At 40.7% G+C, this 27,709-nt stretch overlaps 1 protein-coding gene across 9 annotated transcripts in view; it reads left to right on the top strand.

The window, feature by feature from the left end:
- NEO1 (neogenin 1) overlaps positions 1-27,709 on the top strand; it is a 213,025-nt gene that overhangs the window by 91,348 nt on the left and 93,968 nt on the right. For all 9 annotated transcript variants that reach the window (XM_063346362.1, XM_063346361.1, XM_063346364.1 and 6 more), the window contains exons 4-5: positions 120-273; positions 8,570-8,706. In XM_063346362.1, coding sequence (XP_063202432.1) covers positions 120-273; positions 8,570-8,706 — 291 coding nt within the window. The remainder of the gene's footprint in view (positions 1-119; positions 274-8,569; positions 8,707-27,709) is intronic.

Below are 27,709 nucleotides of genomic sequence, written 5' to 3'. Positions count from 1 at the left end.
GTGATGCCTCAGTCCTGTGAAGATGCAGGAAAGAAATTAGATGTTTCATTCGTTCTTCTTAATATGATCTTCCGATTCTGCGGCTGGTAACAGCTTTGTCGTTTACAAAATGTTTGCAGATCCCGAGGTGGCGCAGAAGTTGGTGTTGGTGAGGCCGCCCTCTTCGCTTACCAGGGTGACGGGGCAAAGCGCCGTTTTCCCCTGTGTTGCCATGGGATTTCCAACTCCATCCATCAGGTGGACAAGAAATGCAGAAGAGCTTATCACAGAAGGGTGAGTAATGGCTAATGTGTTATTTTTATATAGTGGTAAGAATCCAGCCAGTTACAATTTTAGATGAGAGCACAATTTGCTTTCTACTTAATTTGAAACCAGGAGAACAGAAGCTGGTTTTCGGCTGCTGGAGGGCTCCTAGACCGAGTGTAATGACAAAAAGATAGTTCATGAGACTCGTGGTATTTTTTTTTTACAGACACCTGAAACCAAGAAATCTGATTTGAAGCAGAAAGGTTATTAAGAATATATTTTAGATTGCCACTGGAGTAAAAGAAGCAGTTAAGGGAATAAGGACACTGCAGAAAAGCTAAGACTTCTTCATGTTGGCACATTAGGTGTGCGAAGCCCTGCAATTGCATCACTCTCTCTGCTGTGAAAGTGGCCAGTATGCCTCTAAATGTTCCGTAAGAATTTAAGAATAAGCGTTTAGAGCAGAACTTAATAATTTCTCATTAAAACGGAATATTAAAATGTTAGATGTGGTCAATAAAAACCTATGGGCTTTCAGGAATGCAGTGAGTGAAAACTGTTATACATTGTTATTGCTGGTGTATTCATTCAAAATAACATGGTAGAAAATATGCATAAGAAAATCTTGTCAAGAAAAGCTATCTTTTTGTCCATCTAATAAACACGCTTACTAGAAGAAGGAAATTGCAAATGGATACTGGAATGTTCTCAATGTCCCACAAAGTCGATGGTGAGATTAATGTAGAAACAAGTTAATCGTGAAACAATGAGTAAAGTTACATGGTGGCACGGCTGATACAGAAAGCAGCTGAAGGAATATGCAAGTCTTTCTGCAGTACCAGCGATAGCAATATATCTCTTTTTTGTGTCAGCCCTTAATTTAAAAAATCCAGGGGCTTGTAATGTGAACTGTCTTTATCTGGAAAATGCAAGCTCCTGTGGGTAGTGACTAACGGTTCTAACACCACTGAGAAATTGTGGTGATGTCAGCCTGATGGCATATGATTTAGATTCATTTTTTGTAAATACAAGAAATATTCACGTACAAAGGATGGTACAGACTCATTAGAATTGCACAATCAAATGTGATGAAATGTCAGCATAAATGTGCCTGTAAGATCTTAATTTGTTTTTCTCGTCTGTAAAATCCTGTCATGTCGTACCTTTATAAACTTTTGCCCCCGGTTCTCTAGCTTATGTCACATTCAGTGCACAAAGAGGTTAAAGCTCACTTACTAAAGATCTCTCCTTTTTATTTTCTTCTCATTTTTTGATATAGAGCCCAAATTTTCAAATCCTGCTGTGAATACAGTGCTGTCAATTCCCCTATGAGCTTTTCAATGCAGGTTGTCACAATAACTTCTGAGGGCTTCCCAAATGTTTTTTTTTCTTTTCAAATTTCAGTGAGAATTATCAGAGAGCTGAGCGATAACGTTAGTAAATATATTCGATCTTTATATGTGCACAATTTGAACCATGTAGGACCTCATATTTCAGAATATTTACCCTTAGTTCTCAGCACTGTGTCCCTTTGTTAGAAGAATGGGTCCACAGTTTTACTAAATGTTTCCCTGTGAGCTCTGCGCGGCCTCTGCCAAGCCCGGGGACAGCCTGGCCGCAGGCACCTCTCTGCTCCTGGAATCTGCTGGTGGTGGCATCCTCGGTGTGTGTATTCACCAGGGAGGGTAACGCTGAAGAGCCAAAGAAATGTTCCTCTTCCATTTGAAATAAATGTTTTCTTCTGCTCAAAGATGGAACCAAAGAGGAATAAATAAAGGGTTTGAACAATGAAAATTTGTATTTCTTTTGACTTACTGTTACTTACAGAACCCTTCTGGTCTGGCTAAAGACGAGTGAGTCAAGTTACCTTGCTGATGAAATTGATTTTTTTAAAACTTTAGTGTTGTTTTTCTTGTTACAACACTTAGCTTTTTTTTTTTCTTACAATGAAATATGTGCTTATTATAGAATTTACTTTTAAGGTAGGTAAAGGAGCAGACTTCGTTTGGTCTTTTTTTTTCCATTCTGTAGGAGTAAGCTTCCTTCATTGTTCATTAAAGTAATCAAACTGTGCCGAAACTCTTAAGTCTGCTACTCCTGACTATGGCTTTACTGAGAAGAGATTCAAACAGCACATAACAAAAAGTTCTTAAACTCCATTTACCTCAATACCTGTCGTATTATTCTTTTGAATAGAATAATGTAAAATCTCTAGAATTAAAAATTAAGATTCGTTGTTAATGTAAAGCCTACAGTTAGCTGCAAAATAGGTATCTTGGCTTGTTACGCATGTTCTGTTACTTCAATTACAAAGTGGATCACTTTTAATTTTTATTAAAATCCCCTTGTGATATAAAAGTAAGACTTCTCTTATCAGCATGGCTTTTCGTTGTCCCAACAAAAAACTGATCCTTTTCATCTGGACGGGTTTTAATGTAACTTCTGCCTCAGAAATGCTCTTAAATCATGGTTTTTGTCTATACACACATACTACAGACATTAACATACGTATAAGTATGTATATGCACATGTATAGACATATATATATTGATAGATGTCTCTGGGTGTGTAGGTATGGGGTTAGGAAACAGAACTGGGATAGCATGGTCAGGTATGGCCCGAAGTCTTAGCCCTTGTTAAATGGTTTAGGCGCACAACCGTATTTTTGCTTTTGTCTTTTTAACTGTGACAATTAATCTAATACAAGATTCAATGTTTTTCTTTCAAGCTGTATTGCTAAGGAGAATATGTGTAGGAGCCTGTATCTTTTTTTTTTTTTAGGATTGGGAGTAGCGGCGTTTTGGAATTAAATATTTGTTGTAAGACTTGAAAAAAAAAGGGAAGATGTTTAATTCAGATGGAGTATTTGTCAAAGACAAATATAAGATTTATGTTAATGGATAAATATGAGTAAATTTAATGATGGCAGCGTTGGCACTTGTTCAGACAAGCAGCCTGTAATGCAGTATATTGTGAAATTAGCTTGCTGCGATAAAATATTTTCCAACTAATTTGAGTGAAAGAGAAGGAAGCTTTGAGTGTTGAGCGATAAATTGGTGAAGTTAATGCAACATTAGAGGTTTCCATTGTACTAAAACTGCTGCAGCTTCAAGGAATACTTTCAGAACTTGTTGACTTAAAGATTTCAAAGAAATATAAGCGACAGTTAGTCTGCTGACATTTTGGTTCTTCATAAAGAAGTCCATCAAAGACTCTGAAATGCCCAGATTCCACCAGGACTTGGGGAAGTCTCAGTCCTCGGGAGCTGAAGAGTAAGGAGTCTATTTGGAGAAAGGCTCGGTGCTCGCACCGTCGGTGTGCCCTTCTCCAGCATTGCTGGCTGGCTTCCCTCACCTCCCTCGGGACCTTTCTTCCCCGAGGCACAATTTCAGAGAGGAAGCAATCACAAAGTTGAAAATTGGACCCAATAACCTGTCACTGGGATAAACATTTGACTTGTGATGAAAGATTTCATTGAATTGGCTTACTAGTCAAGCTAATAATCTTCATGATATGTGGTAATTTGCTCAGAACTTCATTGTTTGAATAGAAAGGAAAAGACTAAATTCTGTTCTGCGTTGAGATTTACGGTGCTGGTGCTTGTAGCTCCAATTCAAAATACAGAGTAAGCCTCTAGACTGGGATGTGTTCATGTGCGTGTACCTTGCGGTGTGGGGTGTGCTGCTCATAGGTCTTTAGGACTGGCACCACGACTCACAGCCACCCCGGCGTACCGGCGGTTCAGCAACGCGCGTCTGTGTTCTGCTTTTTCACTTGGATTTCCTCCAGGAATTCCCAGTGAGTGGTGTCTCTGCCAGGAATGTAGAAAATATATAGAGAAATGGAAGGAAGTGAGGAAAGCCACTGAAGTGTAAAGCTATTTGAATAAATCTTATGTCCTCTACAGAAAACTTTCTAAAGTAAAATTTACCGCATTGTCATTATCACCTGATATAAAAGGCTATAATGGAAATGCTGTATACAGCTTGGATAGTTTTCAGATTTTGCTAACTTTGAGCCTTTCATTTTTATTTTTTTTTTCAATGTCTGGCTAAGGATCCTACCACGTTAGGGTCTGTTCGTTAGCAAATGCAGGAGTATTTTTGTGCTTTTGATGATTCTGAAGTTGAAAAGTGAAATTTCGGTGAGGTGAGGTTTTTTTTCGGAGCTTGGGAAATACGCCGAGAGTTTCAAATGTTTGGAAGATGAAGTTCTTCTTTGAAGCCTTCCCTGTGTGTTGGATCGATATGTGCTCAGACAGCATATATTGTGTGTCTTGAGTTATAGTCGGACGCTTATATGGAAGAAATCACAAATGCACATACCACAGTAAACGAGGTGGTTAATCTGAAAATAAACAACTGAAAAGACCCTGAACAGTAACATTATATTTTAATAAGGCTATTGAAGAACAGCTAACTCTTTGGTGTTATTGGGCTGTTCCATTTAGCAAGATTTTATGTCATTGACAAATTCCTGGAGTAATCTGAGACACGGTCGTATGGTTAATCATTTTCTAAAGTGAGGAGATCGCAAAGCTGAGGTTGCATCTGCGGCACTAATTTTATGCTGTTGCTGTATGCATTCAAATAAAGCCTTTAATTATATGATCACATACATATTTTTAATGTAGGTTTTTTCCTTCATATTTCACATAAATGTGTGGTGTTTTTAATTATTACATCTCATTGTTTGCCAGGCGCTCCGAGTGATTTGTATTAACTGAATTGTGCTTGCCCAACTCGGTAAAGGTTAAACATAGCCGAGTAATTACGGAGATTTTTCTGGTAGTAGATTCCACAAAATAATCTAATTTGCTGTCTAATTTTATCTGCTGTACTTTACCAAGACTGCAAATAGATTATAAGATGTTTTGGGAATAGTAATTTAAAAGAAGGGGAAAAAAGAGCGCCAAAACCTCAGGGTATAACTGGCTGTTTGAATCCAGTAAATTAATAAAGGCTCACTATGTTTTGTGATAATGAACTTAAAAAAACCATGCGAGTTAGGTATCCAAAGTAGCTCAAGTAATTGTACGTTAGGAGTGTGTAACTGAGGGCTGTACAGGATGCATATAAAAGGCTTGAATTTGATTTTGCTCTTCCCTGACATTTGAATGATCAATCTTTGCTGGTTTTAATGACACTTTAAATTATGTTACCGCTTTTATATTAAGCCGATTCTTTGTCTCCAGTGTCTGAAATCTGATTGCTTCAGTCTTGTGGAAATGCTTCATTGTCCTTACAAAATTAAGACATTTTACTTTATTACAAAAGCAGTTCTGCTTTAAGCCGAGAATTCTTCGGCAGCTACTGCTGCAGAAGGGATCACCAAGGAGGCTGACACATTGTTTTCTTCCCTGTTTTCCACAGCAGGGAGCTTGTCTTGGATCACATGTTGGTAAACTCTGAACTCAACTCTAGGTTTTCTTGAGGAAAATAATCAAAGAGAATAAAAAACGTTGCATGTAATTTAGATGGCTGAAAACTACATAACCTTGTTTCTTGACAAAAAGGAGGATTCCGTAAATGCTGTCACGTTGCAAGTAGCGTGTGAGATCCTATCCCACAAATTTGTGTTGCCTAACGTGACAACATCTAGTAATTTTTTATAGTTTTAGTAACATCTTAATTGCTGGTTATTAACGATGAGTCTCCTGTCTCACCATGCATGTTACTTCACTTTTTCAGAGGGTGGCTCTGGGAAAAACAAGCATCGTTAAGGCACGTGTTCCTTTTAGATGAATAACTGTGGAAACTGGTAGATATTCAGAAAAAGGCACTATGTGTCATCAAAATTACACTGAGTCTGTATAGCCTTTTGTCATTCCTTTGCAGTTATGCTAGTCTCAGCTTCTTGCATCCCGTCAATCTTTTCTGCCCAGCCTTCCTTCCTGGTTTGTCTCCTGATGGCCAGCCATAGACCTGGCACGTTGACCCGCTGGCTCCAGTTCTTCCTGCATTTGTCTCAGCCTTCAGCAGATTATATGCTACTCAGATTAATTTAATGTGCCAAAACTGCTAGAACAAATAATCAAAGACGCTATTTTGCATAATAAAAGGAGATACAAAACTGCAATATGTGGATGTGTCGAGGTCCAGACTTGTCTTAGTTGTTTATTTTTCTTTAGGCATGGTTTTAGTGCAGTCTTAACATGCCTAATGTGCCGTTCCCACAAATAAGCTCCGGTGATGTTGTTACTGTTCACCTTGACGATGTTTGGAAAGCTTTTCTGTGTTTGTGGACTGTCAATGTCCAGATGCAGACAAAGAGGATCAAGGATTGGGAAGAGCATTGTTTTCTTATATTTTTTTGGATGTTCTCAGAGATTTCTCAGATGGTCAGGTTTGCCGTGGAGGTGGTGTGGTCCAACGCTTCTAGGTTCAGTTCCTTTGTGCTAATTTCAACAAATTTGTGTGATTTAAATCTAATGAATTTACCTGGATAGAATACAGGTAAATAAAATACAAAAAAGTGGGAGAAGAGGGGGGTAAAAAAGCAATACGGTTTTGGCAGCTTCTGTTCTCATGTCCTTTGTACGGAGTTTTCTTGCTGGAGATGTGAGATGGATCATCCTTCTCTATTTTTAGTTAGCACTAAAGCTCCTGTTTTATTTCCTACAGATTAGTCTTTCATCTGATCCACAGTAGGAGGCTTCTGCCTTTTTTGGCTGCAATGACAATAAAATTCTATCAAAGTAATCCAAGATACATCTTACCATCTCCTTACTTTCTGTCCTTGAATCACTGTTGAGTGGTTCCAAAAAAAGGTTTAATGACAAACTTCTTGCTGTTTTCCTCTTGGCTAGAACCTGTTTGCAGTGCTGGTCATGTACTTCTCTACTATTTCTTCAGGCGTTCCTCTCTTTAAAGCTCCTAATATGTTTTTTCAAAATTACTTCTGTCTTCACTCAAATTTCTCACACTTCTTGGAACCCAGACTTTTTGTAGTCCTGCTGTTAGTAGGTCATGGAAGCAGGATCCCTTTCTTTATACTATACCTGGGTAGGACATCTCCCTGGATCCTTTTAAGACTGGTTTCTTTCACGTAATTCCAATAATGATTTTGTTTGTCCAGATTTTAAATGTATGGAATCAGAAATTTGATTAACAATTATAGTACTATCATAAATTGATATTAATGTGGTAATTAGTTAGGGGAGTCAAAAGTCTTTGTGTCCTATGAATTTACCTTTCCAAGAAGGTAAGATGGTTCTACTGATATAATTCCAGGAAAATCTCAAATGGAGAAAGCAATTAGGTTGATTTTTGTACACTGGCCACTCTATAGAGAGCAAAAAAGTTAATTGTTACAATGTGCTATTCAGATGATATTTTTGAAAGAATTCAGTCCATTTTTGTCTGCGAAGCCATTGCTCAATAATGCCGGAAAGGAAGCCATAAGGTAGACTTGCTCTTTTTTTTCAGCTGCAATTAGGAATGGTTCTGGATCAGCATCCAGTCATGGTTTGTTGTCTCAGCTTGGAGTTTTTGGTAGTGTTACTGGCTCTTCATTGTGGATGCTTGGAATGGTGATGAATCTTGGAAAACCCTTGTACAAATTTGTATCACGTAAAGGACAATGATGGCTGCAATGGGAGAAGAGTGCTGCGGGTGCAACATGGAACAGAAAATGCTACGTTTAGCTACTACGTTTAGCCTAAAAAGCAGGTAGTTTATAAGGGCTGAATTGTAAACCGTCTCTCCGCCCTTTCTAAGTCGGGGGAGAAAATTCTAAACAGAAACTTTGCCAACTTGTTGAATTTATCTTTTGAATTTTGTTTAACCTATATCTTAGTCTGAAATCTTACTGAAATGGTTATCGTTTAATATGTGAACTCTACATTATAGAATATACATTGCTGTTACTTATGTTGTACAGGCATAAGTCTGGTGTGTTGTAATTCAGTTAACTTTTCAAGTATAAGTCATTCCCACTGTGTCTGCAAGATGTTTGTGGGTTTTGGGTTTTTTTATGATGTGGTTGTGTTATTTCACTTCTCTTAGCTTTTAGTTCCTGTTGTCTAAATATCTTGGATCACATTTAATTAAGAACTGAAGCTGAAAGTGCAAAACGATGAGCTGCTCTTGCAGACTTGATCTAGTTGAACTTAAATGTGAAGCCCAAATATGGAATTTAACCATCAAGTTCAAATTTCCTTGCTAACATGGCTCCTTGTAAATGGCACCCAGGAGTATTACACGTAAACAATTCTTTGGGTTTTGTAGCTATTTCAGGTAGAGTGTTCGTGTGTGCTTCTCTGGTAACACTTCATTTAAGGCAATTTTTCCATCAAATCACCCGTATGTCCTGTTTTGCGCAGCTATGAAAGACTACTTCTGCTTGCGGGAGGAAGCCTGGAGATCAGTGATGTGACAGAAGAGGACGTCGGGACGTATACCTGCATAGCCGATAATGGAAACGAGACGATTGAAGCTCAGGCAGAACTTACAGTTCAAGGTAGGTCGAATATTTAATTTTCAGAGAAAACAGATCTCCAGATGACTTTTCATAAGAGTGTTATTGTGTGATCAGTTAAAGACCCCATTGGTTTTTTGCTCTGTTTAAAAAAAACAACCCCACCCCAAAAACCCCCAAACTGAAACAAACAAAAACTCCCCAGACCTTCAAACGCCCCTCACAGTTCTCTTACAATGTGTTACTCTGAGTTATTACTCAAACTGCTTATAATTTTATCAATATTCAAATGAGGAATTTGTTTATATAGTGCATCTTGAGCATGGTTAAACACTGCTGTATATGCTCTTATAATATTAATTGTGGTCACTGCCATATACTCTTATAAAGATGACAAAGGTCACAGTGTGGCTAATCACATCTGAAAATTGACCTATAGCACTACTACTTAAGTTTTCCTTGAAAAGGACATATATAAAGTATTTTTTGTAATCCTTAAAATATACTGTTATTTTCAAGGAGCTTGACAGAAGATAAAAGCTGAGATTCTTATTTAGTAATACACTGATTTATTGTGTGTATAACTGTCTTCCTTACTCTTGAAAGCTATTTGTACTAGAAACAGCAATGAAATGTTGATTCAAAAACATCTTAGGTAACCTGTGCAAATAAAGTAGATTTGTTGTGGAGCAGGGGAAAAAAAGGCAGAAGTTTGTTGTCTTGAGCTTTCTTACTTTTCATGAAGAAATCTATCTTTTTTTTTTTTTTTATTAATAGGATCTTAATATTGGTTTAAAATTCTTCTGCTAGAATTTACTGGCATGTGAGAATGGTTCATATATGCAGTATCCTTGTAAGAGCTTAACTGACTTGCTTTACGATGGGTTGTGGTACTAGAAGGTTTGTCTTAAAAATATGTCTGAAGGGATAAATGTAATCACTGGAACAACTATTAGGGAAGGCTTGTTTAGAGATGAAACTTCCATGACAAAAAAAGGTACTGTGTTACATTGTGGGATAACTGTTCTTATACCATGAAGTGTTATGTAAAGGCACGTTAGCAGGGTTCTTGCTTCTTTATCGACACAATGTGTAAAGGTTTTACAAATTTTAGTACTCAAGGCATATATACTTAAGGTGATAAAATTTACATGTCTTAACTTATTTATGAAGTTCCAGGTATGCTTCTGGTGTAGAAGAGTGGGAGAAGGTCAGTTGGGTTTAAAAAAAAATAAATAATAAATTAAATATTTATATAAAGAAAGGACAACAGGTTTTCAAAGCAAGTTGGTCATTGAGCTTTTCAGAATTGAACAGCTAAAGCCTTCCTCGTTAGGGAAGTGGAGTGTGGAAGGTTTATATTGGCATCCACAGCATTTCTGCCTTGTCACAGCCGTATTTAAGCATGTCTGTGTAAAATGGAACATTAACAAGGTGCAGAATTTGTTTCCAACCATATTGGGGGGGGAAGTATTCTCCTGGGAGCACATTATCAGTGCTCGCTGTACACTGTTACCTGCTGCCTGTACCTGAAGCTGCACCTTGGCATTGTGTCCCCCGCTGGCCGTGGGACTTTGCTTTCTGCAGGTTACTGATAGACAGGCATTTTCACTCCCTCTGCCCTTCCTTAAAAGTTGGGGGAGAAGATCTGAAAAATCCATTCTCTGTAAGGCCTGTGCAAATGCAATGTAGCTCTGTTTTGACTTGAAGTGTTTTGAAAACCACAAATTCTGGTCCTGCAGAAGAAACCTCACGTTTTTCTTACCTTGTGTCTTGGGCCAGAAGAATAAAGATAGGGGCTCTGTCTCGTTAGATACGTCCATGCTTGGTGCTTCATACCACCTTATGATGGTTTTATGCAACTCTGTGTGTTTTTAATTCAGTTCCAACCTATATATGTTATAGAATTGGCATGAGGCTTTTGAGTTTTATGGGCAATGGCAGAAATTAGTAATATTAATGATAGGGTGCAGTTAGGCAAAGCAAGTCATAGATAAGGCTGAGATTGTAGCCTTAATGTAGGGTATTACAGCCAGGTCACTTGGGGGGTGCAAGTGATCTTGAGATCACTCTTTGCTCCTTATCTAAACTAATATAAGTGATTTGTTTGTTTGATTGGAAAGATTTAGAATATATTCTGCCAGTTCTTTTACGCTGAATTTTCCATATGCGCCTGGCACAAAAAAAAAGGGATTTCTTTTAATGCTTGAGTATTAAAATTTATTAAAGATTATACAGAATGCATTTTGGAAAGTTGCATTTCTAATTTTACTACTTAGTTCTAATCTTAATTCTCCTTTCCTTTGAGAGGTCACTGTAGAGAGTAATTCTATTTCTGCATTACTGTAATTTGGGGAAGTGTTGAATAGTTTGAGTAACTGTTATCCAATCACTGTATCATTTTCTTCTAGACTAGAAAAATTGTCGTCTCTTCACATCTAATAACTGTGTGATTTAGCTTAATTTAAGCTGCTTCTGTCGTTCTTAGAAACTAGTCTGGCAGAAGTTCATACAAGAAATCCATTTTTGGGGTAATTCATTTCCTTGTCTCATCTATTTTTCTTGAAGCACCTGGAGGGTTTTGTTTGGAGATTTCAGTAGCATACTAGAGGTGGTATGAAGGATGTCCAATTTTTTTTTTCCTTCTATCAACATTTCAGAATGGCAATTCAGTGAGACATTTGTAGATCTCTATTTCAGCGTGAGTAAGGTGGCTTTGTTTGACAGTGTTGGGACGGTTAATGTGAAACGGCATTCCACTTATCTGAGATTTCCCCGCAGTGCCAGCTGCGGATTGACTGAAACGTACAGTTAGTTAGAAACATCCCGCCTTATACAGTTGTAAGCTTAAATTGTGCACAGAATAATAAGAATGCTCATTAAATGTTACTTCATTCCAAGACCAGCTTTTGTATATCCTTTAACAAGGATATAAACCCCTGGAAGCTCACATGTGTTCTCTTTGTGGTGGAACCAGTGGCACAAGCTGCCGCGCAGCTGCTGTGTTGGACTGATTACTTGTATCCTTATCCCTATTATCCCCCTTCCTTCCTGGCCGTAAGGATGGAATTGCTGACCTTCTGCATTAAAGGGTAGGGTTCTGTGAAGTGTCTCATATTTCTCTGTTAAATTTGGCGCTGTTTTGAATTCGGATTAAACTAATGCAGTTTACTCGGATCCTGTTAGAGACACTTCAAGATATCATCTGTTTCACACACCTGGAGACAGTCTGCTGAATGAGCTACCTTGAGTCACTGGGGGGAAAAAAAGGGTTAGAGGAGCCTTCTATTGCCCTAATGTTTAATTTTTTTAAAAAAAAATTGATTTAATTTCCCTACATACATTGCAGAAGGACCGAATCTGGAAAAAATGGCTTTAACTGGAAAGGACTTGACTAGAAAAGCACTTAAGGGTCCAGAAGCATATTACACAAACTTGTTTCCTCAGTATCTTTATCTACAAAGTTTATCTGGGAGCTAGAGTTATGGGAATTTCATTTTATTCAGAGGATGATGGAAAATTAATGGAATATTTTGGCGAAGACTATTCTAAGAATATGCAAAAGGTATGTAGTACAGGTCCTAAGAATACAGGGTAGAATAGTATTTCACTACTGGTGAAAGTAAATAGTGGTGTTGAAAGTGTTTTTAATTGAGAAACCATTTACGTTTTAGGTGGGTTTGGAGGGAAGGAAGAGTACATTTTTTTTATGTAGTCTACATTTTTGAGGAGGACAAAAGAAAGAATTATAAATTAATACCTGTTTTTGTCATCAGTAACATTCTTTGTACCTTTACCTGTGAAACATCTTTGAATTTCAGCCCGTTGTTAAATGTTGTTATTCTTTGGTATGGTACGAGGGGATCTCTTGAGAAATGTGTAGGGAATTCAAAATAGTAAATTACATCCTGGAAGATGATAGGTGTTGGTATGGCTTCTGTCAGCCACCTGGAATTAGTTCTCTATACCCTGCTGAGTGGGAGACAGAGCTCTGCCTGCTCTTCGCGTGGCCGTGCCCACAGGAGAGGTGGGCACTGTCTCCACACCTCTCCTCCCCACAGCCCCTCTGTCATCTGCTGACTCACCTGCTTTTTGTGAGCTCTAAGGCACTTTAGTTAACTTAAACCAGACTTTTTGAGGCGGTTTGAGCTACCTTAGATCATGTTGACCGAAACGGGTGAGGGAGCAACTGTCTGATGACCTCAGCGATGGATCTGTTGGAAGCACAATTTTCAGGCTTTTTCCTTGAAAAGGGGAATATGCACATTACTGCAAAGTGAGGAGACACCTTGCAGCAAATTCACAAGACTGCTCTGCATCAGAGAGTTACAGAAAATAAGTTTCTAGTTACGTGTGTGCAAACAGGAGATTTCATGGACGCATGTGTCACACGGCAAATTTTTGACTCTCTCATCTGAGAAGTGGTTTGAACATGGAAGAGAACATGAAATGTCCTCGGGAAGATCTGTGGCTGAGAGAGTCTCAGCCCGTAAAGCGTAGTATTTCTGAATCCCATCCATGTTGGAGATAGCCTTTAGGGACAAATATCAAATGGATAAAATCTGCATACAGCTTTGTACCTACTCGCTTTTCCTTGAGTTAATCTTGGGCACAAAAAGCGTGTGTCGTCATGCTCCCAGGCCAAGCACCTTGAAGGCACCTGTGCCAGGGTTGGTCACTTCCCACAAAGGGAGGCAAGAATTTGGTGTCTGAAAATCTTTGATACAAAGCCGAATTTCTCTGAGCTGTGTTGACAGCGTTCCTTCCCGTTGCTGTCAGTGGGAGGAACGGTGCTGGGTACCACACTTATTTACAACACGTGTAATGAATTGAGAGCCCTGGAAAAATTTGTTTTGCTCTCACCAGCGATGAAAGAATCTGTAGTATTTCCGTTAGATAAAGAGTGGAAAGTGATGAAAGAAAAGCTGGGGAAACAAGTAGTAAATGTATTTAAAATGTAGTCAGCTGGCTTCTGTTCAGTCTAAAACCTGCGGCCTGGAAGAGCCATAGTGGCAGTTAAATACTGAGAAGGTTATAAGTTCATTCTTCATCTGGGAAATATTTCAAATTTATTACTGGGCCCAGCACCCCTGGGATTTCTGCAAATGCTGTGACGCGGGTTAGATCACCCTGTGGGCTTCCTGTCGCCTGTCTTGGTACCTATGTTGTAGATAATGACTTTAGAGGGAGTTTTCTCTTTCGGTTGAAATATTTACTGCAGTTAATTCTGAACCAGAAAATAATAAACCACAAAAATTTCCATTTAAATTTTTCCTTATAAAATTGCTGTGGTGGGTCTGAAGACTTTAAAATAAACGAATCGCTGCATTTGTGTGAGAAGAGCCAGATTTGTTGTCTATGTTAATACCTTTCTATGTTTTTTGTAATTGCAGAAGGTTGGCTCTCGAGTCATCTAGGACAGCGTTCAGCATCTGATAGCGTATCTTAAATACTATGCATTAAAGGCCGTGCTGTGTTAATGTACTAAAATTAAAGGAAAGGTTTATTTTGGGTATCTGTAGTGATGAATCGGAGGTTGCACGTGGCATAGGGTGATCACTACCTCTTTTGTGCTGCCAGAGCAAATCGCATGCAAAAAACAAATGCAGAAGTGTTTTGATAGAATTATCAATTTTGTGCTTTTAAAGGAAATACTTGGAAATACTTTCAGTGTAGCTGAAAAGCCTTGTGCTAATGGAAAAATCCTTATTCTTGCAAAAAATACACATATTGGAGTGTTGGTCCTGCAGCGTAAGAAAAATTTTTTTGTGCATTCTGTGCAAGGGCTGGGTAGTAATTTGGATAATAAAAGAAAACTAGATAAAGCCTATATTTTGCCTAACCAATAGGTTTTAAATTAATAGTCGGTGGCACAAATCAGATTTGAAAAGCCGATGTTATTAGGACACAGCAGAACTGTAGATGGTTGGGGACTCTACCAGCTGAAGCGTTCCTCTGGCAGTGTGGCACCTGATGTGGGGAATGGAGGGTCTCTTACACTCGGAGCAAGTTTTGGTGCACCCAAAGGAGGGAAAAAACGGAAGTTTTCACCAATCTGATGGTGTGCTTAGCTCAGACTTTCTGTGAAGTGTTCTGTGACCTTTGTGTAGTTGCTGTTGGAGTAACTTAAATAATTTTAAGTAATTATTTTCCACAAAAATAAATTGTTCTTTGCATCATGCAAAACATCACGCTTTGGTTGCGTTTAAGGATGCTGTGATCTGATTGCTGTTGCCCACTGCTATTATGCAGGGCTTGGGCTCAGCAGAACCTCTGCTTGTAGCTGCTCAGTTTCTAAGACTTGCTCTATTTGGTGAACCATTGTAAATTATTTTGGTATGTCTTGATATTTTTCTAAGACCAGGAGGAATGTTTGTCCACTTCTTGCTATATTTCAGAGGCACGGGACAGTAAAGCTTGTTGAGGAGAGCTTTCCACAATTCTTAGTAGGGGCACAAAAATGTGTTTTCTTTAATCGTATTTCCAAAAAGGATGAATGAGCTTTGCTGGCATTTGGAAGGAGGATTGCCTTGTAGAACTGCAAATGTTCACAATTCGGTGGTGGCGTTACAGAACAACACAAACTGAATGTTGTAACGAGAAGTGTTGGGGAGCCATCACAAGCAGTGATCTCTGCCTTGCTGCTTCCTCTCTTTTTTCAGTGTTCAAAGGGGGCAACTGTTCTGTGAAGCTTGGGGCTGGGCTGGTTTTCTGCCCTTTCCTGGGGTCAGGGTCGAGCAGAGGCAGCTGCCGTTGGTGCCTTGTGCTGCGCAGAGTCTAATTCCTGCCGTCAGGAGGAGTCCGGGGTGATTGCTGAAACCTGCCCGTGAAGGCAAGGGTTACGTGTGGGCCTTGGAGGGGGCATCCCCTCTGGTATGGACGGTCCACAGGTCCATGAGGTGTTCTGTAGGCTTCACAGACTAGGCCCTCATTGCCCTGACAGCTGTGTTTTTGGTTTAGAGTGCTGCAGAGGTGTGAGCGTGGTATGGTCTGCTGCCAGAGCTTGACACCCACCCACTGGCAGACCAGGATGAGGAACTGGAAATGGGTGTACCATCCCTGAAGCTCCTGGCACAGGATGTGAAAGGCTACATTTGGGAACCTGAAATCAATCCCACTCTTTGATCGTGCCGTGACTGGGAATGTCACACCCCTGCCGCATCCAGAAACATCAGCTCGCAGCACGGGCTCTTCCCAGCAGCGGTGGCTTCCCGCTGCCCAGCAGGAAGGACCATGCATGTGGCATCCCTCTGGGTTTGGACGCTGTCCTGGGGACAAGCTCTCTGGAGCAGCCCAGCAGTGGGTGCAGGTGTGGTGGAGGTGGAGCCAGAGTGGTCTGTAGATAATAACAGAGCTGCAAGATAGGCTTTTTCTCTTAAGAGAGTATCTTTTCTGAGCGCCTGACAACTATTAATCGTGAGATTGCTCTACATGAAACATCTGTAATTCACTAGACAAATCAATTATATTTGGAAAAATTTTCTTTGTGTTATGTGGGTGTTGCATCGTTTTCAAACAGATTTTTGTGGCATGGAAAAAAATGCAAAACAGCCCAAAATGGTTAAGTGCTAATGAGTACAAAGATTAGACCCTTTTGACTAAGTGCCCATCACTGAACTGGGGGGAGGGGATGCAGGTAATGCCTCCAGAACTGCACATTCAAGGAAGATGAGGCTCACTTTTGAATTAAAAAAAAGCTTTGTGATTTATTTTTATATATATGTATTAAAAAATACCATTAGGGAAGACAAAACCAAATTATCGGTAACCCGTACCATTCACACAAATGGTTTTCCTTGTAAATGTTCTTGAGTAATCCTTGGGGATGATGAAAATGTTACTATACTAAGCAGCAGTGTCTTAAGTATCTACAATGTAGAAACTGATATTGAACTAAGGGAATTGTAAAAGCTGTCTTCTCTTTCGGCTAGAATTTCTAATAAATTAAGATTATATTAACGGGGGTTTGAACCAGCTGCTGCTTTATGGAAAGAAATACTTTTTCCCCCACAATGGCTTTTAAAAAAACATAGGCTGAGGTTGCTATCAATAACTTTGGCCTAGACAATCAGTTACAGAAAATGCATGTTTTTGCCTAAGTTTCATATTTAGATGTATTTGTCTAGTCTCCAAACTAAAAATGTACTTTTTCGCTTGGAGCAGGATTTACCTTCTGCAGTCAGTGACGTGATGAAGTATGTTACACTGCTGATTAGGAGAGACACGCGTGCGGCAGCACAGGGCAGTCAGGCCTGCATGAGCCGCTATTCCGCTCCCTTTCCCAGGTTTTCATTCCTTATGCTGCTTCCTTGCAATAAAATGCTCCTCTGAAATAATACTGTTGAGGTGGCTTTTTAATTTTGGGAAGGCATGCAGTGAAACCTGCCATCTCTTTTTTCTGTACGTTTTCAGCTTGTTTCTAGACGATGTATTTCCTTCAGATAGTTTGGAACAAAAGCTCTAATTCCCTGAATTTTGTCATATCATGTATATCATGCATGAATATGTATGGTACGCGATGTGAAGCACACCGTGAGGTTCCTTGTGAGTTAGGCAGGAGGAATAATTAATACTGGGTGGGAAGTTCATCCTCTGCACGGCTGCCCCAGTGCTATAAATGATGCATGTTTTTCACCCGGTGATGAAAGGTAAGGCAGTCGGGCAGCACAACTGCCTCCTGCTCTCAAGTGCTCTTGAATACTTGGTAAGGATATCGTAGATGTAAGATAGACCAGAGATAGACTATAGGTTTTTTTTCTTATTGCTTTTATTCCCTATCAAAAAGCGATGACAGAATTTCAATTTTAAAAATAAAAGCTGAAGGAGTCAGTAGTAGTTTTTAAGTTGCATATGCCAGAGACTTCCCAGAAATTCGAATGTGTGAACTGAGAAGCTCATTAAAATGCCTTCTTCTTCTAAGTGAGAACTCTTTTTATAGAAATTGTGCCCTAAATGGCAAGTATTTTTCTCTATGTATCAGGGTCATCCTTCCATGGTTGATTGGTTGAATCAAGCTTTAACTTTGATTCTTGGATTTAAGGGGTTTAAGTTTTTTCCATTTCACCAGAGGCTTTTGCATTGTTTTTGCACCACCACATTTTGTGATGAAATCTGAGGGTGATGTTAAACTGGAAAAGCTGAAGAACACCATGCATTACTGAAGTCTCAAGAGAGAGACTGTACCATAAAGTACACACGTACTTTCTTTCAAGTTAAATTTTTATGATAGTTAAGCTGACTCTCATCCCATTGGATAATTTATTTCTCTAATGAGAGCTGGATTGTTGCAGTTACTAGATGTCTCATTATAAAGACTATAGTCCTAGAAGTTTATCCCAAAGTTACAAAGATGAAACAATTCGGTAATTTGTTGTAAGGAGGCGGGCTGTTATCTGTGGTGGCTTATTCCCTGCGCAGTCTTGCAGTTAATTATTTTCTCTTCATGATGAGAATAATTTAAAACAAAACCAGCATGGAGTTAGATTCCTCGAGTAAACACAGTTTCTGTAGTTGCGGTGTCGATTTAAGTTAAACATACTGTTTTGCAGTAGATGTGAAGACCTTTGAGGCAGGTGTGATCCGCATAATAAAGCTGTTACATGCTCTTTGGTGACACTTCTGAGGTTCTCTCTTCGGAAAAGTGCTGGAAGGAGCCTGTAACAGAATGTGACCAGGATCCCAAATGTTAGGTGGAAAGAAACCAGGCTCGCAGCAGGAGAGTTAGTGGTTAGTAAATGGCAGAAGGAGATCTTTATATGAATATTTTTCTAAACAGCCCAGATTTCTGGCAGCTCTGCTAGTCTTCTTTATTTTCAAGTGCCGACTCAAAGTTTTCTTCCATGGTCTTTGTTTTGCATCCCTAGGAGGTTAGGTGTAGGTTCAGTCTAGTGTAAAGCAAAGCATTTTACAAAGTGAGGCCATAAGCTGCTATACTGTGTGGTAATTCAAAGCACCGGCGTGCTCTGGAAGTGGCATTCCACAGCTCATGTGCCTCTGACTCACATCACATGGGTTTAGCTTCAGTAAAGTATTCTGTTCTGTAGATACAACTTAAGTACAAGAGGATTTTTTGTGTTCATCATAAGTTACAGTATTTGAAAGGCCAAATATAAACCTCCAGGATTGCTACAGTAACCTTACTGTCATTGGTAAGTTAATACGCAGAACGTAGACTTATTTCTCTTATTTATAAATGAACAAATGCATTGCCTGCGGTGGTGGTAGCTGTGTAAGTTGCAAAATCTTCCCTAAAAGTGCTTTTTATCAGTAAAGCACAAGATCTGTAAACACAAGGAGCCGTTCACGGAAGTATGACAACGTATTTTTTGCATAGGGATGTCGCAGAGCAGAATTGTACTGGAAGGAGATACGAAAGTTCTAGCAGCCTTGGAAAATAATCACCCTTCATGCTTTATAACTCACCAAGCTCAATCATATTTTTGAGCTCCAACTTCAAATTAATTTTCTTTGTTTATTCTAATGGAATATCTTTTACGAAATGGATGATGTGCTTCACGTTTGCGAGTCTGCATACAGCCTTTTGAGCAGCTGGAGGCAGGCTTTGTGCACAGCGACAATGCCGAGAGGCTAGAAGTGCAATTTAAAATATGTCAGTCTTCTGGAATGAAGTCTCTTTTGAGATGGGTTCATAGCTTCTGAGAGTTGAGTCCATGCCGTTCAGCATACATTCCAGTAAATTCAAATGTTTTACTATAGGCTGTGCATGATGCTTTGGGGAGAATTTTTAAAATATAATTTTGCCATTCCTATCCCCTCCGGGCAAATAATTTTTCTTCAGCTTTTCCAGTACATGTATAATTAATAACTTTGCTTACTGACAATGTCAACAGTAACATAGCTCTGATTTACAGCATTTATCTGTTGCCTGTTCTGCTTCCTCTCCAGCACATCATGAAATGCCAGGTACAGAATAAACCGTGTCTGTGGAAGGTGGTTCTAGTGAGAAGATAATAGAAAAACGGAGTGCATCAGCACCAGCACTGTCCTGTTAGAGTCTCCTTGCTGCAGAAAAAACATAAGGCCCAAATCATTGTGCTTTAAATAATTAGTTGAAACTTTGTTTTGGACAGCTACCCAAGAATTTGCATGGAGTAGGGAGGGAAAATACCCACTGGAGGCTTTGTGGAGATGAAAAAGGAGGTTTTGGTGTGTGGGATCAGGCACGGGAGGTTTCGTGAGCTGCAGTGTATCTATCCTTGGCACTGACTGTGGGTTTCCTTCCAGCCATGTACTTAATCTGAACGTTGCATGGTTATGGCTCTACTAATTTGCTTAAATTATCATTAGTGTGATTAGCCATTATAGGAGTGATTTTCCCTGCTACTTCTTTTGATTATAACTGGTATAGTATAGGCATCAACTCAGAGGATTACAAGCAAGAGAACTGAGGATTTAAACAATTAACCTATTAACTTATGTAAAATTTAGCTGGATTGTAAGCGAGTGCAATAGAATACAAGGAATAAAGCTTTTATGAAGCTTCTTAAGTGGTTTCCATTGACTGTTTTCTCTGTATTACTGTTGGTAAAGCTCTGCTCATTGTATTAACCACACAGCAACATTAAATGAGTAGTTTGAGTACTTGGGCAAAATATTGTGACTTCAAATCTTAATCTGGTTCTCTTGCAAAACTTAAGCTTTGTTTCTTTAGTTTCATAGTGGATTATAATTGTTGATCATTGTTTTCTAAGTAAAAGAGAAATTTCCTGGAGAAGGGGAATAGTTTTAATTTTTCTGTCTGCCTGGAGTAGCTCAGGTATGTAAAACTTTATTTGAAAGAGCACTCTTCCCTTTTTATTAAAATAGTGATCCACTGTTGTACTACCTTGTGAAAAATAGTAAAGGTTATAAGATATTCTTTAGAATTTCACACCAGTCTTTTTCTGGGGAGGCTGTAGTGCTTTATTTATGTTAAAGTGGTCACTATTAATTACTAAGTTGAAATACGAGTAATTGAGACTCTTATTTCATTTCTTCCTAATCTATTTAATTTGTCTCAGTATTGTGTGAATGCCCCCCAGGCTAATATTTCTGTCTGCTAGGAAGAATTATTTCCTAAAATATTGCAAACTTACAAGAGTTCTGTCATGGATTTGAGATTTGCTCCCTATCCGTAATCTCTACCTTGATTTATCTGCCTTTAGGAACACCAAAATTACTGGATTTTCTTTGAAAAAAGAACTGGACTGAGGTACGTGCTTTCCTGAGTTCCAGTTGCTGCCTGTGAGCTGCTGTGACTGGAAAGCAGTGACTCTTGTACTGGGTAGTGTTTCAAGATAAGCAAACTGGAAAGGCAGAAGACTTGGGCAGATTTCTAACTGTGCTTTCAAATCATGCTGGTTTGCTGCGTTACTTCTGTGTTTCGCTTTCTTTTCCTCAGACTGCAGAAACGGAGCCAGGGACTCGGTTATTTTGGGTTAAGTTTAAACCGAATGGACTGCAGGCTTCATGCCAGCGGTGGCCACCTCTCAGCTAGTGCCTTGTCGGAGGGGGAAGCACTGTCGCACATGGCACGACTTCTCTAGAGTCACTTCAGCTGCCAGTTTGTGACTGAGCCTTGCGGTGTGGTGAGAAGCACATCCCCAGATTCCAACTTTAGTAATTCCGGGAAGCTGAAAAATTAATTAGATGATGTGCTTTTGTGCAACTAATTGAACAGTGTACAAAGATTGCCTTAGGTTTATTTTGTATCTTTAAGTTGTTAGGATACAAATTTTATTTATTTTTTTAAAAAGGGAAATCAGAACATAGTAATTTGGTTCAGCACAGTGTCGTAGTGACGCGGCGTTTCTGTTCAGTCATAGAGAAGCTGAAAGATATTCCAAATCCATCCTGCCTCTGCCTCAAATTTGTAAAACTCTTGATCTCTCAGCACAGTGAAATGTTTTTTTTTTAAGTTTGGCCGTACCAGCTCAAATATAATGCGGAGCGTCCCAGATGTGAAGAGGTCCATTCCCTTTGGTCACAGCCTGTGCTTTAGGAGTGCCTTTACTTGAAGCGTGGAGAGCTCTCCCGGTGTGCTCCCTTGGTAAAACACCTGCTGATGGTGGCACCATTGTCTTCACCGTACCCAGCTGACACTCCCGTCAGCATCATAGATACGTGTTAAAACTCCTCTTGCAAGATGTGGCCACTACCAGGTCTGAGGCCTGAGGTGCCCTCCCGTTTGTGTCGATGGAGCAGCATGTGGCTGGCACAGGACCAGGAGCGGGAACGTCCGTGGTGGAGCAGCCGGTGGGATGGAGACAGGGCAGGACGATGGCTGTGCATTTGAAGTCCTCTTAATTTAATGATAACACTGTGCAAACAAAGGTGTGTGACACCTTAGCGTTATGATGCGCGTGCTTTTGTGAGGGAAGTGAACCCAGCAACACAACTGTAGTGGCGCTAGGGCAAGCGAGAGGCCCGTGTCTTCAGGATCTTGTTCTGAACAGTGTCCAAAAGCAGATGGCTGATACAATTTAAATAAAGGGCAAGACTATTTGTTGCATCCCTTGAGTAATGTCTTGTTCTCCGGCCATTTGCAGACTGGGAATTTTCTGAGCTCCAAGTAGTTTCTCCATTATTCAGCAAACCTCAATAGATTTCTCTTCCATTAATCCGTCTCCCACTCCTGCCCCCTTCCCCCCATGTAAACATCTTGTATTCGCTGGGAAGAACAGCACCTTCTTTTTGTTTTGTTTTCAACCAATCTCTGTTAACTTTAGTGGATTTTTCTTTTCTCTTCCTAGCTTGCATGGGAAAAGGCTGAAGCAATTTGTCCTTATTCCCCCACTGTACCAGACATGATTTTATAGGTCTTTATTGTATCCTTTGTAGTTGTTTCTTTTCAGACTGCAGAGCCTTAGCTTGTTTGCTTGTTCCTTATATGGAAGCTATTATTGAAGTGGATTGTAATTAAGGTTATTTTGGGGATTTGTAAATTAGAAGGGACTTTGATGTGAAGATAGGCCTGCGTTCATTGATCTGGAAATGAAAGCGATTGGATAACTCTTAATTGACGTGTAAAACAAGCCTACAGAATCTGTGTTGTTACGAGCTAAAAAAAATAGAAAAATCACAAACTCTCCATCTTTGTTTTGACTTGATCAGAAAAAAAGCATTTTTCCTGGCAGGAGATTACTGCAGGGATATGCCCGGTCCCTGCAGCAGCATGCTGTTGGAAGCTCCCATCGCGCTTTGGTAAAGATGAGAGGGGCTTAATACTTGAAATTATCTTAAAATCTATGCCCTTTTTGGCCTTTGACAGCTTCTCAGTCCCCAGCACACAAATGCACTGCCCCATTGTGAGGGCTGCACACGCAAATATTCAAAAATAGGAAATTTCAAGGCTAGCTGTCTTTAATTTGTCATCTAGTCCTTTCCCTTTTTTATGGGATGAAGTTACGGAAATCTTAAAATATGTGTTTTGCTCCTCTTTCTCCATAGGATCTTACTGCCTTCTGCAGTACACAAACCTCATAGTACTACTTTATTGGGAAAATATTCACTATTTGATATTTTTTCTTATTCAGAGGGTAGTACCATCATTTATTTATTATGTTCAGTTCAAATCCATATTTATTTCCCTTCTGATATTCAGCACCATGGAATCTGAATCATTCATAAACACTAATGAACGTATTTTTGCACTCTGAAATGAAGTGGTATTGAATCCATTTCAAAAATTGACTGAGACACAGAAAAATTAAGATGAAATGTATCCAGCTGTTTTAGCGCCCAGTGTGAGACACTTAAACATTGATTTTTTCAGAATATGCGTCTTTTAATATGTCCCTTTAGAGCTGTGATTGGCGTTTGGTGCTGGAGGAGGGTGAGTGGCTCTGCTGCTCTGTCCAACTGCCGACCCACATCACAAGGCCAGAGGGGTTGCGGTCGCCTGTCAAAAACTGGGTTTACTTTTCAAACATCCTCCCTGGTCCCACCAGTGAGGCACACATGGGGAAGGCATCTGCCTTTCTAGGCCCCCGTTAGATACGGGACCATTTGTTGCCTCTCTGTGGTGCATTTGCCAGGCCCTGCGCGGCTCCGGCAGGGAGTCAGAGTTAGCGGCTTTCATCCTGATCTGCGCCACCAGAGCCAGGAGGGAAACAGCCCCTTCCCTGTCTGCCCAGCTACCAGGGGCTCTTTGCTGTGCTGGGGGGGTGGGTGGGATTGGAGGCTCATGTCCATTTGCTGAGGGTACAAGAAGGGAAGGCTGCCCTTCCTGGGCACCACCAGCCTCTAAAGGGGGCAACACTTGCAGAATTTTTCTTTCTCTGATGTCCCAGCCTGTCCCTAAACTTTCTCCTATGCCACATCCATCGATGTCTTTTTCCTTTCTAGTGTCCTACTAAATCCTACTTTTCAGGTTTCGGGTCCCTTCAGATGCCTGCTCTTTGCTCGCTCTGCCTTTTTGGTTGGTTCATGCCTTTTTGCTTCGCCACCTCTTTCCTTTTTCCCGTCTCTGTTAGTCCCCGTACCTTCCTGTTAGGAATCGTGGTGCTGCCAGTGCCCATCGCTCTTGCTATCTGTGTCCAGCCGGGCCGTTTCTCGTCCTGTGCTCTCTCCCTCCACCTGTATCTCTGTGCCTGGATTTCTCCCAGCTTTCTCACCCCCTCCTACTGCTCCCCAGGCCCCTCCCCATTCTCTAGGCATTTCCCTTCTCTTATGCATCTTTGACAAATTGAAAAATTTCAAAATAAAGTCCATTTCTTCCTTCGCTGATCAAAAAGATCTAACAATTGTGCACTTACGATTTGAGGTTTTGAAAAATGGAATTCAAGGAAGGTATGCCTGTGGAAAACTTGACAAATTCACATTTTTGCAAGTTTTCGATTTATTCTTACCAAGGCACTTAGATGTCATTCACTGTAGATGGAGGCCTCAGCTTTACCCATAAGAATAATTCAGAAAATAACCAAACCTTTGCACTGGAAAGGCTCGTCCTTAGCTGCCATAACCATTTACTAGCTTTATGGTAACACAATGTTTACAAGTGCATTAAGTGTGGTAATCATCTTTAAAAGGTCTTTATACAATAATAAATGAATAATGATAAACAATGTGATAAAGCATTTTACTGAGGGCTGAAACTTGGTGGATGTGTTTGAACTTGTATGTCGTGACACGTGCTTGCTATGCTGGCAATTGCTTTAAACATACCTTTCAGGGGAAAAAAAATAATCCCCGTATCCAGAATAAATAGCTGTAAATGCCAGAATTAATGGGTTTTATTTCCCACAATGATTGAAGCACTTCTGCAGATCCTTTCATTAAACAGTCCCAGTATAGACGGAGGATCCACGGTAGTGTTTTATTCTAGACAGTGGCATTTTAGCAGGGGCAGGAGGGGATCTAAACAGAATCATCTCCCAAGTTTCTCTTGCAGCTTTGCGTGTGAGCAGTGATGTGATAGGAACTGAAATGGAGGGTTTCCACTGGAACTCGCTTTGAACGAAAACACGAAACATGGGCCTAAAGGCTCCAGGCCTCCATCTTGCCGGAGGGGTGTCTCTGCTGCCTCTTCACCATGTGTTCTTTGTGTAGAAAATTAGGGCTCTGGAATTCAATAAAATTTTCATTGCCTGTGGTGCTGCTATAAGAAGTTTAAATTTTGATGAGCATTCTTGTTAATTCAGATGTTTCCGTGGTACTTGGTGTAGATTCGGGGTCAAACAGGCTTCATTTCTCCTAGAAGGACTGGGGAAGGAGGGCTTAGTAAAAGATAGAAATAATGACTGTAACATTTTTGCATTACTGATGCTCAGATTGAGGTTTTTATTTCTATAAATCATCCTAGAAGTTGCTTAGAAGGCTTGTTTTGAATGATAATCAGTAATATGCACTGATAAGCATTGTGCGTGAGCTCTGTTTTAATCTTATGATTGATAAGCTTTTGCATATGATCTGTTTATATCATTTTGATATAGAGTTCTATTTTGTCCACTGTTTTTTGTCCTGAGTTCTTCCTTATTCGTCAAGCTCACCCCTGATAACAGCACATTAGTCCCAAGGCAGTGTGGTCAGAAGTTTTCACAGAGGGTGAAAAAACTGTTGTTTTTTGTATGTTGTCCATACACAAAGGGTGGGCTCGGCCTTAACAAAAAGGAAATAAATCTTTGGTATTTAAAATTAAAAATGCTCATAGGGTCATTTTACTGCAAGGACTGGAGGGGAGATGACAAGTGCAGAAGGTATCGAGGCAAAAACTCCACATCCTCACAAAAAAGGAAACAGAAATTAGCAAAGCTCAAATAGGAAGAAGGTGAAGAAAAAATATCTAACAGTCAGTGTTGGACTGGACCAGGTGCACAAAATGGGAAACAAGCTTTGTGTTGGAAGAAGGAACATGAGCAGCCTGGTGTTGCTGAGCTGGATTTATTAAACAGACCAAGGCGGGGCGAAGCCGTGTCAGGCAGAGCTGGGTGCTGACCCCCACTGCCACCAGCAGTGGCAGCTGCCCCAGTTACTACGCCAGGGGGCCTGGGGGACATGACAGGGCCCTTCCCAGCCCCCAGCGAGCTCTCAGGCCTCACAGCCCCACCCTGGCATGAGCTGTGTGTGGGGCTGGATGTCTGCCCCAGGGTCCTCCTCGCCAGGTGCTGGCATCACGTCAGGCCATGATGGTATCATGGTGTGCCTTTCCTGCGCTCTCCCATGAAGGTCTCTTGCCTGTTGTTGATCTGTGGGCAGCATCAAGGCTCATCGCACTCAGTTCTTGTTTGCCCTGTCCTCCTGGCCATGTTTCACCACACTTGGCCTCTCTGCTTTACTCATCTCTTATCCCAGATGCTGGGATGGTCCTGTGCCACTCCACACCTTGATCTTGCTGACAGCTGGCAACTGCAGGCTTTGTACGTGCACACAATTATTCATTCACTTTACATTGCACATCATTAGTCTACAAACAGCGTGAACTTTCATGTGTGCGTTCACCTCTTCTGTGCAAAACAATTACAATTTAGGTTAGTATAGAACAAGCACTGACTCACTAATGGCTCCTGAGACTCCTAAGTCTTATGAAAGCAGCTTTTCATTGGTGCAAAGTTCCATGTTTGATCCATGCAGAGCCAAGGAGCTTCTGGCACGTCTTCTCCCTTTGCTCAGCGTGTGCGTTAGGGCCATATTCCACTCCTTGATCCATTATGGATGCTGTGGCTGAGAGGGCAGTGGCTGTACAGCACACCTTGTGTCTGTCATCCCAAGAAGTGTTGGAAGTGAAGCTCCGGGAGGGCTGTGTTGTTGCTACCCCTGCTCTTGCGTCTCTGTTGGGCTCCAGTTGCGGTTCACCTGCAGGGACAGTCCTTCCAGGCCCGGGGCAGTTAGCAGAGTAGGGCATTACAGGCTGAACCAGATACAATTACAATCAGTAACAAATCCCAGGCTTTCAGCATTGCCGAAAGCGTCACCCCACAGCACGGGCAGTGTGTTTGAGGGTTCATTTATCACCACGGACTTGCCAATTGCAGAGACAGACAAGTTGGTTTTTCAGGGAAACATACAGAATGCAGAAAATTCTGTAAAACAACAAAAAAAGTGCCTACCACTATTTATCCTTTTGACTAACGTTTTCAGGGGATTGCATGTAATTTTCTATCATATCCATCTGCACCACCTTGCAAACATGAGGCCGGACACTCTAGTGTGGCCACACACTGCTGCTTTGCCATCCTAAAGTAAGCCTTTGCCAGCTGCGTTGGGATCCCAGTTGCATCGCTTCCCATTTCCATGTGCACGTCGCACCCCTGCAGTACTGGTGTGTGCTGTGTGACCAGCGACTGAGCCCCACCTCCCCATGCCCCAGCTGCTCGTTGCAGGGAGGTGGGATGAGGCTCCTCGAGGGGGGCTTCTTCCTATATGGAAAACAGCACCTTCTGTTGCTCTTGGGACACCATGCAGTGCACACAACTCAAATTCTTCCAAGCAGACTGTCCCCAAAACTCTCTCTACACCTCCTGTGAGGCTTCTCTGTGTTCTTCACCCATTTGTGTCATGGAGGGTGGTGGGGAACCAACACCAGGCAACATGACATTGATGAGCTGGG

The sequence above is a fragment of the Chroicocephalus ridibundus genome, chromosome 9 (genome assembly GCF_963924245.1).
Source record: "Chroicocephalus ridibundus chromosome 9, bChrRid1.1, whole genome shotgun sequence".
Lineage (NCBI taxonomy): Eukaryota > Metazoa > Chordata > Aves > Charadriiformes > Laridae > Chroicocephalus > Chroicocephalus ridibundus.
This window is presented reverse-complemented; position numbering and strand designations above follow the sequence as displayed.